The following is a 13,107-nucleotide window of genomic DNA, read 5'->3' as shown; positions in this document are numbered from 1 at the left end:
ACGCACAGAACAGAGGGGCGGGGTGAGCAAAGCTCATTATCATTTAAAGACACATGCACTTAAACGGCGTGCTGAAAACAGAGCTGTTTTTGACCAGGTAAAATGAGTGTTTTCTTACAATATTAATGAGAATTTTTAATTAAAGTATATTACAAACTTTTAATTTAGACCCTAAAGAATCATATTAGCTTGTACAAAAATGGCATTATATGACCCCTTTAAGTCTTGCCAGTTTAAACGGTCGAGCAATTTTAGGTTGTTCAAGCGCAATAAGACGTGAAAGCCTAATATTCCTACTGTAACAGAAAAATCACAAACTGCTTTTGACCACTTACATGGCATTTGCTTGACACACATTCACATTTGTAGCTAGTCCACTCACCAGACTCACTCTTCTGCTTCTTGGCTTTCTTTTTGCTGGTAGTCTCAGCTGGGACAGGAGGCGTGGCCTGAGGTGAGCTGGACTGCTTGGTCAGCGGGATGGCTTGCTCTTTACGGACTGCAGGTTTTGAACCATTGACTTCCGGTTCTTCTGAGGCAGGAGGAGTAGTTGGGGTGGTACGGGAGAGGGGTGCAACCATTGGGGCAAGAGTTGGAGAAGCTTTTGGCTTCTTCTCTTTCTTCTTCCTCTCTCTTATCCCGGACGGAGGTTCTGCCAGGACCGGAGCAGCAACAGGTGGACTCATGGGTACCACCTCAGAATCCTCATCATTTGAGGCAGGACTAGTGGCATCAGATGTATCGAAATCCCTCAGGTCTTCCTCCGACTCGCCGCCTCCACCTCCTTCTCCCACTCCACTTCCGCCGGTCTCCTTCTTCTTGTTCTTCTTTTTCTCGTTCTTCTTACGAGCCTCGGGCTTGGCGGGAGGCAGTTTAAGGTCCTTTTTCTGGCGGGCCAGAACCTCATCGTAGGAAGTCTCTTTCATGAAGAGCCAGAAAAAGAGGAACATGAGAGCGATTACCAGCGACGGTGCCAGGATGAGAAGGTACTGTGAGTCAGCCATGTCCAGCGCCATTCTTAAAGAACACAATAAAGAGAAGAAAGACACGGTAAGCACAAATGTTCAGTCCAGCAGGATGCATGACAACAGGGCCAAACAAACAACTGAATACTGCAATCTACAAAGAATCAACATTGTTTATGTCAGGCATGCAAAGCTCAGTTCCTTGAGGGCCACAGCCTTAACACTGCAGTGTTAAGTTTCGAAGCATGCTCCAACACACATACCCGTAGATCAGGATCGGGTGTGTTTATTTAGGGTTCAAGTAACAGTTTTGCACACCTGGTCTATTTGGACCTACTTTATAGCCCACTTAAAATTCAACTTTCGTGGCATTCAGTACAAATATGTCAGTATTGAGGTTATCTATAAGCTTAGTGTGCTTGCTAACAATGACAAAATGCGCATTTAGAAGATTAAACCTTGCTTTTGTAAATTTCTATGCTTTTCAGTTTCTCTCACCCACCAATACAGATTTTGATGACAATTCTGCACTTCAGCTAAATGGCACATCGTATGAGTGTAGTGATTCTGTATAGGTTCTCAAAAACACTGTCGATATATATTTATTTGTTTTACTTCTAAGATTCGTGTCAGTGGCTTTGTGTTTGGTTTAACTCTGACCCCTATATGGCAAAGTTATCTCAGAGCGTAAACTGTGACGTAGAGAAGTACAAGGGACGGGTGTATTGTTAACGTTAGCATTAGCAAACCTAGATATAATTATACGGTGTACAGCGCTGAAGCTGAATCCAAACACATTGAATCCAAGAGCTCGCTTAACATCCCGAAGCCATCCGCGTTGCTCCGAGAGGCGTTTCGATTGAATATGTAAATATGTAGTGCACGCTTTCCTCTCAATAACAAAATAAACACACATCAAAAGTGACAGCAGTGAGAAAACAGCAGCTAGAAAGCATCTGATCATAGCGGTGTGGATATTTGCAATTCAGCACTCCAGTAAAGGCATTTTAAAGAAGATTATTGGCAATACACAGCCCTAGCACACAGATTCAAACGCTGATAATGTGCTTCCTATTGGGGCGAATGAAGTCCAGGTTTGCATTTTGGACAGCACTAAAAAGAAGATATAACACTGGTGACATGTACAAGCCTACATTGCAAGCTTATCAAACTACACATCATCACTATTACTAAAACATATCACGGTTTTGCTGTAGTAACTGTTTCTTGATAAATATAAAGGGGGGGGGGGGTCTATTAACTTAATTTTTAATACAACTGTGGATGTCATAAGCTAAAAAAGAAGTGTGGCTTTGCAAGTTTTCACTTTTCAAGCCATTTCACTGGACCTTAAGGTGTTTTGACCCAAATATCTGGATATATAGAGCAGGGCCTAATTCTACACAACAATGTACACCACATCAGATCACCCCTGAATTGAATTAATCTCATTATCATCTTAAACAACATGAGATAAAGATATGTGTCGTCAATTTGCCATCAGGCTATGCCACTACCACAGCCATTTGTTGTTTCACCAGTTGCCGTTTAAAGGCAGTGCACAACAGAACGCCTCAGGCAAAGCAAAATCAGCACACCTTCCTTAGAAAAAGAAAAAAATCGAAATCATGGCACACTTATTCAGCAAATTGCATAAGATGTTCTAATATGGCCAACCAACAGTATTCATTGAAACGCCTCCTCTTTTATGTTTGACATCTACTTCTTTCTTTTACTCTAAAAAGCACACCTCCTCCATTTCTCCGGCTTGTCTGTTCCACCTCCACCCTCTCACAGCGGTATGAGCCAATTAGTGTGTGTGTGCTGAGGGCAGCAATCTGGGTTTACTTACTGACACCGAGCTAAGTACCTGTTAGCAAGCGACACTCGCTCACGCACGCCCGTTTTTCTCAGCATGAACCGACACGGTTTAGGAGTAATATGATCACTGAACTAATATAACTAAAACTGCCTCTATTATATATAATTATATTATATTATATTATATTATATTATAAAGAAATACTATTCATTCTATATATGAAGAGTGTTAGATGCAAAAGCCTCGAAGTGCCCTCTGAAATTTTCTTCTAGAATGATCATTTTTATCAAGCTCATATATTTAGGTTCAGTAATTTCACTTTAATGACAATTAATAGGTAATTTTCATTGCCATTAAAGTGAAATAACTGAACAAACATACAAGCTTGATAAAAATGATCATTCTAGAAGAAAATTTCAGATGGCACTTAGAGGCTTTTGCATCTGAACTCTTCATACACGTGTGTGTGTGTGTGTGTGTGTGTGTGTGTGTGTGTGTGTTTTTAATACACATATATACACACATATACATATATACTATATAAATATATATATAAATATATATATATATATATATATATATTGTATAAATAAATTAAATGAATAGTATTTCTTTATTGAACCGATGACACTGCGGAGCTAAGCCAACCCAGAACGGTCATTCAAGACACCCTTGCTAACTCAATTGACATCCTAAACTCAAGTGCAGAGGGGCTTTGCAAGCAACAAAAATATCCAGCCGGGAAAATGTCACTCCAGTACGCTGACGCAGAGTGGTCTCAGATCTGAAAACGGCACTGACTCCCCCCTCAATGCTAATCTGTCCAAAGCTTAGCCATTTAAGGCCTTTTCTTAAGTGCAGAAAAAAATCTGTTCAGGCTGAATGTCAATCTTGCGCCTGGTTAATATTAAAGCCAGGGGAAGAAAACAATACCCCCCCCCCCCCCCCCCCCCCGTGGTCAAAAGGTCAAATATTATAATTTTTAATATTATATTTTCAGTTTTCATTTTAATTTAAGTTCAAGTTTGAGTTATTTAGTGTTTGTCAATTTCATAGATTTTTTTTAATGTCTAGGCCTATATATAGTTTATATTAAGTTTTAGTTTGAGATATTTTAGTACTTAAACGTTAACTAAACGAAAATGAGAAATGCTGCACTGGAAACTAGCTAAAATAAAAGATAAAAGTTTTTTTATATTTTATATCTGTATAAAAACCCAAAGTCTGACAGACAAAAATGGTAACACTTTACAATAAAGTTTCTTTTGTTAACATTAAAGCATTTATTAATCTTAAAGTTCACTCTTTCTCCACCAGCGTTTATTTTATATTAAGTTACCAGCCACCATCAGCGTTTTTGGTCATTTTCACAAAAATGTCATGGCCCCCAGAATATTTTGTAGTATGAATATCTGAACATGCAATCCACCAAAAGAATAAATCATTAACAAAGATTAAAAAGTTATGTAACAAATGTATTGCTCATTGTTGTATCGTGTTATCAAAAAATGATTACCTAAGGAGAAAAAAAAAAATAGACAGCCTCCTGATGGAAGCCATAAAAGTGGACGTTTGGTTGAGTGCTTTCGTACAAAATCCGAAGCAAACAGAAACAGTGCCCTGTTGTGCTGGAAGACACGCATGACTGAGTTCTGCCTTCAGGACAGTGAGGAAAACCAACGACAAGAAGCACCAGGTCCTGGAACGGCCGTTTGCTCTCTGTCTGAGAGCAAAAGCAAAAGTCTGTTCGGTTCAGCGTGTCCGAGAGATCCACTGTGCTGGGAATCTGGATAAGCCGATTACATTATGAATACATTTAGGAGCACCATTCTATTATAATTTCCCAGGAGTGCTTAAAGAGGCCATCAGTCTAACATTCTCCATTTTCCGGTCACATCTCACAACGTTACTTAGTGCACAGAAGTAAAGAGTTCAGATGCATCTTTATTTCTTGGAAATAGTCTCTTGTTGGCTATGTCATACTCTTAACAAGCAATTAGTCCCAAGGCAGACAGAGAGAATTGGGGTGGAACTGGAATGCTTGTCATTTACAAAATTCTACTGTCCCGTTCATGCACATTAAATATTTTTTCTAATTCGATTATACTATCAGCTACCAGAAAAAAACTGTACTATTGTCAGCATCTAAAACAATGTAAAATGTATTCTGCAGATTTTCTCAGATTTATCATCATAATGATAATGATGCATAAAATAAGGAATATATCGATAATGAGCTTGAGAAATATTTTCCACCAATATTCATTTTACATAATTGGTATATTGATTATTGGGTCTAACAATACATGGGACCATTGGGTGTGTAGTGAGTGAGTACCTAAAACTGTATTCATGGGTAAGTTCTTAATATACAACTTTAATATATTGCTTGAACAATTACACAACTTTTTAAATGTTTAGTTCAACAATCAGACTGCAAAAAAAAAAGAGAGAAAAGAAAGATAAAACTAAAGTTGTGACCATTAAAAAAAATGACATAATTAGATTAATCATTAATAGTAAAATATTCCAAATTCATGTTTTATTTTTGATTCATGTGTATTTTAGCTGAGGGGGACTCTGATGTTGAATGGCAAAATAACAAAATTCATACACTACACAGTTGAGTACATAATGCGTAAGTACATAGTGTGTTGTGCATCCTTTGGGACACAACTAATTATATCTGCGTACATGCATGGACAAGAGCCTAAATGTCTGGGGCTGCAGTTGCCTCTCCTTTAATGAAATAATGTAAGGCACTAATCTACAATAATCAGTAACTCCATTAAAGTATAAATATTGCATTGCTTCACATTTCATTATAGGTAGATTTGAAACCAGCACTATCATGTTATCTTACCAATGTTATCTTATTTTACTTAATACTTTTATTCAGCAAGAATGCATTAAATTGCCATTTGTAATGTTACAAAAATAAATGCTGTTCTTTTGAATGTTCTATTCATCAAATAATCCCGAAAAAAACGTGTAATGGTTTTTCACAAAAATCTTACGCAGCACAACACTAACAATAAAAAAAGAGATGTTTAACAAATCAGCATATTAGAATGATTTCTAAAGAATTGTGTGGCACTGAAGATTAGTATTAATGCTGCATATTCAGCTTTACATCGCAGGAATTAATCATATTTAACATATATAATAAAATATGATAATAAAAAAGCAAATACTTGTGTGAAAGCATACTGGACTAAGGGAAATGAAGGAAAGGAATTTTAGAAACATGCAAGACGGGACAAGCATCTGTTGAGGCGCAAGCCAAATCTGCTCATTGCCCTTACTTGCATATTCCTTGTTAAGTAAGTGGAAACACATTTCTTTGGCTTCACGTGTGTTGGATTCAAACAGCCCTGTGCATGGAGAACAAAGTGGAGATGGGTGTGGTGCGCTCACTTGCTCTGAACTGCGTGTGCTTTTCTTTGTCCTGCTGAGAGGAAAGCGAAAACAAAGCTGAGAGTCAGTGAGAAGCGATGCGTCTGTGGACGCCGCCACAGGATGAGGTGTTTATGGCAGATCTGAGAGAGACTGTTGCTTTATGAAGCACTCTGGAACTGTGGCCTTGTATCTGATCAACAGCATTATTATCCCCCGGTTTCACAGACAAGGCTTAGCGTTTTAACTCAAAGCAACTTGCCCTGACATGTCTTAAAATATGTCTTTTTTTTTACTAGCCATTATTATTAATCGAAGGAGATGTATGTGTGTTTTCCAAGCATTAATGGTAAGGAACGACCCTTATTATACTTGTGAGTGGCACATATGAGGTGTTTCTCCCTCATATCTGCTTCGAGGTCTTGGTTGCGACATTTATTTGAGGTTTAGAATCCAGTAAATGCGCATAAACTGTTTCCATTGCAGTTTTGCGAAATATTTCTTTTTCGAATTGCTTGAAAAACCACCTCATGCGAGTGGAAAAACTTTTTTGCGATAAATGGGAGTTTTCGCGGAATTGACGTGTTTCCACTGGGCGTATTTTCAATTCGCAATTTCAATTTGCGCAATTTGAAGGGTAATGGAAACGCGGCAAATTGCGCAAAAAATTGCCATTTATCGCAAAAAAAGTTTTTACGCAAGCATGAGGTGTTTTTTTTCAGGCAATTCGAAAAAGAAATATTCGTAAAATTTCATAAAAGACAGAAGAATTACAGGAATACTGGATTCTAAACCTCAAAGAAATGCCACAATCAAGACCTCGAAGCAGATATGAGGGAGAAACACCTCATATGTGCCGCTCTCAAGTATAAGGGTCTTTCCTTGCCACTAATGACTGGATAACAAGTCAAGTCAAGTCAAGTGTATTTGTATAGCGCTTTTCACAATACAGATTGTATCAAAGCAGCTTCACAGACTAGTATTACATTAAAATAATACAACAAGGTTTGTTTCTAGTGGAATTTATTGATTGATAAAATTAAAATTAAATATCCCCAAAATATCCCCAACTGAGCAAGCCAAAGGCAACAGCCAAATAACACACACGAGAGTCTTCTTTGATTAATAATAATGGCCAGTGCGGTGGCTGGGATATACATAAACCTACCAATGACTTATCGCGAGAGGAAAAAATGAAGTTTTAGTGGCATAACATCAGTTAATGGAAACGCTGCCATTTTGCAATAGTTTGTCGACATTTAGAAAAAGAAAAGAAAAAAAATTCACAAATGTTTTGCGCAAATCTGTAATGGAAACGTGCCTATTGTTTTGTCAAGATACACACCAATAATGTTTTTTTTTTTTAAGGCATGTTTATAAAAGCTACTAAATATCCTAATTGAACTAAGGCCTAATCCTGGCTTAATCTAAGCCCTGTCTGTGAAACCAGGCCTATGCATCTCTCTAATCTGGATCCGTAAACACTTCGTCTGGCTATGTTCAGAATGGCATAAGATCATATCACCATTTCTGCAATAGTACAGTATGCGAACTGTCTGCATGCATGGAATATCTGGTTGGCCTACATTTTCCAATGTGTAAACCAGAGCTTAAGCCGTGCTCAGATAACAGGAGTTTTTAAATATTAACCGATTGTGAAAGCTGGTTGCATCACACATATAAAGGAGAATCTGCACAGATTTTCTTCTCTTAAATCTCAAACCTGCACACACTACTAGATTTGAAAATCATGGCACATCTTACAGTACAAGATATTCTTAAAGTCCCCCTGTGGCGAAAACCAAGCTTTTAAAGTTGTTTATATGCCTATGTGGTGTTTTTAATGTGCTTCAAGTCAAAGCATGAGCAAATTCATAAGTCGACACCATTGCTGAGTATTTTCTCCTTAAAACTGCACCAAAGACAGTCTCAAAAACGCGGTTTGAAATCGCTTGTGTTTCTGACGTCACAAACTACCTTGTAACCAATCAGATCAACGTGTGATCGTCAACGAGTGGATCTCTGAGCTGGTGTGAGTGAGTGGAGGCGGGGGGTAATTTGCATTTTCATAGAACCGCGTATACTAAATGAGGCAAGGATGTAGAGTTACATTTTAAGGCTATTTTAAGGAATGGTAATTTTGGTGATCAAAGATGAGTTTTAATGGATAAAATGATTGACCACAGGGGGACTTTAAGATCATCATGCCAGATTTGGCAGCTCACGTGATCTCACGCGAAAGCAGATGTAAACTAAATAGATACTGTGTTGCGGCAGCGTGTCGTAGACATTATATGAGGAGACATTATAAAGGCAGTCGTGTTGTTGCAACATTTCGGCCATCTCCTATCTCTTTGAAAAGGGGAAACATCAAATTCATCAAACCGTTCGCCAAATTTAGGATTAAATCTCATATTTTAAATCACCAATGAAATTTGACTATAGCTGTCTCAATTTTTTTTTCTAAATGCTCGAATCAGGAATTTTTTAGCCTGGATGAAGCTAATGCGCATGTGCAGTCCTAAGCGAGCATCTCTGAACACTGCCTGTTTCTATAGCAACCGGTGACACACTGACTTTACTAATCAGCGATTGGCTCTTTCATTTAGAAGGCGGGGCTTTTTCGCTATATTGGGCGTTGCACATTCTCCCATTCATAAGTAATCAGAGTGCACCGTCTCCCTATATGTAATGTCTTTGTTTATTAGGCATTACACAGAGCGAAGATGAAAAGCAAATGCCATTGAAACTTTTCTAAAGACAGTCGGTTCCCTCTTACATGTTCATAGAATTAATTCATACATTCTTTCATATAATTTCAGCACATTGCCTTCCACACAAAACAAAACCTACGCCTGCGTTAGACTGTTGCTAACTTTGCTTAATGCTGAACAGTATTTATTTACAGTGAGTACTTCAAATTGCGAAAATCAAATATGGTTTTAATGATAAGTAAAATATGAAACGGCAATATTAACCATCAGGATTTTTTATCGTGGTTTATCATCAAACTGGTAACTGTTTCATCGCTAGTTTAGTGGTTGACTGATATATCGCCAAAGCCAATATTTGCCATTTTTTTAATTATCAGAATCGGCTGATATGTTTTTCTGTTTTGCCAGGGAGTCGGAAGTTTTATTTTGACACTGAGAACTTCAGCATTTTCCCACTTCGTTAGGTGACGGTCTCCGTTAACGAAAAAGTATAATAGCGTTAATATTATAGAAACAAGTAGTTGCCATCTAAAGTATAACTTTTTTTTTCCAAGTTCAATTTTTCATATTATTAATTTTCAAATTATTTATTTATAATTTAGTAAATATGATGTAACAAACAAAATTTAATTGTGGTAATTGCTATGTATGTTTTTGCTATCTTTAAATTAAATAGTGCGATGTCAGCCATCTGTCACCCAGCTCTCCAAGATATCGGCATCTGCATTGGCCATCAAAAACATTTATATTGGTCGGCCACTAATCCAGTTTTACTATTATTTGTTCTGAACAATTTAAAACAATCAAACAGTCTCTCAGACGCATGTAAGAAAAAGAAAACCCTTTGTTTGTAAGTCAGGAGGCACAGGAAGTTAAAATGAAGTCATCTACTAATCTTAATTACATAAACTCCTCTCTTTGTTTATTTAAATACACACACTACTCTAGAACAATGATTCAGACAAAGAGAGGAAACTAAGCTTACATATTGCCCCAAAGCGTGAAAAGAGCAGCTCCACACCAATATCAACAAAGTTCTCTAACCGTATCTACAAAATGCTCCAAGAACACTATTTTCTTTACTGTAATAACATTGTAATAACAGGAAGTTGGGGCTGGACATATCCTTTTTGTTTTAATAACATCACAAATTAAAAAAAAAATCATACATTTTAATAGCATCACAGCGAAGGACCATGATTAGAGACTTGAGGTTGTTAGTCTGAGTCAGGTGGTAATAGTGGGAGGGGCATTCTCAACCTTAAGAGCATCTGATAGGACAGAAATGTGCACACACCCCTGAGTGCAATAGTGTTGCCCACTTCTCAGTAGCCTTGGTTCGAAAAATACTTTTCCCATTGGGATAAAAAAATAATAAGTCTGTTACAGAGTTATATCCTTAAACCAAACCAATCAAGCTACGAGGTGAAGCACAACATAAAAACTTTGATCCGAAGCAACAAAGCATTTGACAAGCCCGACTGAGTAATTAATGGCCTTAATGAAAAATTGCAAACGACAATCAAAATAAAATGATGGACAAATATATATAAAACTATTAAAGATGTTATGTATATAGAAACTATATCTATGGCATTGGCAGCATGCACATAAATATATATAAATTATATATTTTAGGGATGCATCGATATGAACATTTTAATTTAGGCGATACATAACCGATAATTCTTTATATTTGAAAGCTGATAACCAATATATTGGCAGATTAATCTAAATCCAAATTTTAATATAATTTTTGAGAGCCTGATTGCAAAAACAAAAGTCTCACCATTGAATCCATGTCCCAAGCACACATTTATAATTATGTTCTCATACTTTTATGTAGCCTATATGACAGACTTCCATTCATTCACTTTCACAAGTTGCACTTAATTGTATTTTCCTTTTTTAAGTGATTCCAACTATATTTCAAGTGATTCAGAACCATCATGGCGAACAACAGTGCGTATCTTTCAGCTGAAGGAAATAATCTTATTTATCGGCCGATAACAATAACATTAAAATTGAACATATATCGGCCGATACCGATATGGTGGCCGATTTATCGTGCATCCCTAAAATATTTAAGTAGAATAATAGCGTAGGTTGATTAAGCCATTATATATTTCACCAGGAATTCCACTGTTAAACATGATTTAAAAAAATAAATTGAAATAATTAGGACTAGTTGCTTCAACAGAAAGATATAACATCAATTAACAGAGTAGGTCTGTCTTTAAAGTCACCATGAAATCAAAATGGACAATTCTTTTTTTTTTTTCTTTTTTTTATGAAACATCACCATATCGATTATAAATGATTTATCGGTGCACATCATTATTTTTTAATTCATGTGCCCAAGTAATCTTTAATCAAAATAACATCCCTCCCCCTCTTGCAGCTCATCTCTTCTCTGATGATGCGTTTACTGGCACGAGGGCGGGACAACCTGTCACTCAAATGGCATAGACCAATAGGCTAATGCCAAATACCCAATCAATTCCTAAGGACTTTAAAGGTTTATATGTTATCATTCAAAATCAATTCCCCTATGGAGAAAATGAATGGGGTTTTTACTTCCTGGAACCTAAAAGTAGCTCTCTAAATGTGTCGGAGAAATTTATGGTTTATTTTTTCCATTATAAATTACTGTTTATTTTAAACCTGCTAAATAGTAGAACTTTTAGAAATGCTATAGATAAAAGACATGGAGTAAAAAGCAAAATGTTGATTTCATGAGGTCTTTTAACAACTGGGATGCATATAGGCTCCCTTCTGTTTCTTTAAAGACATGTCAGTGCGCATGCGCGAACTTATGTCGACTATTTAAAGCCACCCATCTACTACTGACAGATAATCCTTTCCGTTTGCTTCATCAAGGGAAGTGTGCAACGCAGAAGGGCTACTTAAATCAAGCCAGGCTCTAATGGCAGCGATAAGTCCAAACAAACCAATATATTTGTGTCATTGTGAGGTGCATATTAACACCTCACGCCTACGATAAGACAATATAAAGTGGGGGCAAGGAGCAAAGTCCCTGTCCCTCGCTGAAATTACTTCATGGCAGTCAAGATTTAAAGTTGGTCGAGACGTTTAATAAGGCACTGACAGACACCTCATATGACTGACCGAATAACGAGCAGCAGAAGCACAACGTGTGCTGAGACTGTCCAGTCAAGCAAGTAATATGAAACACAGCAGGGAAATGAGAACATATCTTCAGGTCTATCGCACTGATTAGTATCACTAGCTTAGCTTAGCTGTATATAGAGAGGCGTGCCGTGGATTGATCGGACATCATCAGCTTGTTCAGCAGGTTTAAAACCCCCATGCGATGCACATATGTACGGTCGACCGACAGCTAGGATCTCAGGTCTTCACGGTTTTAATACACACCCTTGTTGTCCCGTGTGAGGGTGCTTGTGTTGCGGCGGCATGGCATGAAGGATCTGCGGAGCGAGAAGTGCGCTAGGCCCCGTGTGATCTGCTCCATTCACTCACGCTTCACTTCACTATCTGTGTATAAAGCCGCTGCTTCACGTACCTGCGGCGGTGTCCTCGCGGTTATTGTTATTGTCGGGGTGTAAAGGCGTTCCTGAAGGGGAAGCGCTGTGGACTGCGGCTCCGGCCCGGTTGTAGGCGGCACGTCTGCTGGTTTCGCTTTGGCAGGGTCAGGTCAGTGTGGAATGAAACGCACAGTGAGGGAAGAAGACGGAACTCTGCCAGAGAGACCGGGGGTGACGGGTTACGGAAATCTCGCGAGAAGAGCAGTTCTTGCTGTTGGTGGATGGGTTGGGCTCTTTAAAGGGATAGTTCACTTTGAAATAAATTTTTGATATGTTTTAGCTTACCTCAAGGGCATCCAAGATGTAGGTGTCTTTGTTTCCACAGTAGTTTAAATTTTTATATTTTTAGGTCAAACCGTTCTTGTCTGTCAGTCAGATAATGCAGGTTGATGGTCACTGTATCAAAACACAAGCACAGAGTCCAAATTAAAACAATTCCCCATCGTCCAAATTAAACAATTCCCCATCGTAAGTACACATTGACGGCCTAAGACACGAAACGAGCGGTTTGTGTGAGAAAACGAACAGTATTTATATCGTTGTTATCTCTTGAAAACAGCACACGTCTAAATGATCTGACGGCGCGGGCGGGTATAGATGTATACATAGATGTCGCCTTGGCTACGCAGTTCATTGGAACGAAA

The 13,107-nt window shown here is 37.9% G+C and overlaps 1 protein-coding gene across 4 annotated transcripts in view; it reads right to left on the bottom strand.

Annotated features, from left to right (window-relative positions):
- Positions 1-12,621, bottom strand: part of ktn1 (kinectin 1) — a 42,888-nt gene extending 30,267 nt beyond the window's left edge. For 2 of the 4 annotated variants that reach the window (XM_081394151.1, XM_081394154.1), the window contains exons 1-2: positions 12,442-12,621; positions 383-1,017 (exon numbers count right to left, since the gene is read on the bottom strand). In XM_081394151.1, coding sequence (XP_081250277.1) covers positions 383-1,016 — 634 coding nt within the window. In that variant the 5' untranslated portion in view covers position 1,017; positions 12,442-12,621. The remainder of the gene's footprint in view (positions 1-382; positions 1,018-12,441) is intronic. The other 2 variants (XM_081394153.1, XM_081394152.1) reach the window with 2 other exon arrangements.
- Positions 12,622-13,107: the final 486 nt, after the last annotated feature.

The sequence above is a fragment of the Scardinius erythrophthalmus genome (assembly GCF_964197995.2).
Source record: "Scardinius erythrophthalmus genome assembly, chromosome: 19".
NCBI classification, from domain to species: Eukaryota; Metazoa; Chordata; class Actinopteri; order Cypriniformes; family Leuciscidae; genus Scardinius; species Scardinius erythrophthalmus.
Note: the sequence above shows the minus strand (reverse complement) of the source record. Positions and strands in the feature narration are given on the sequence as shown.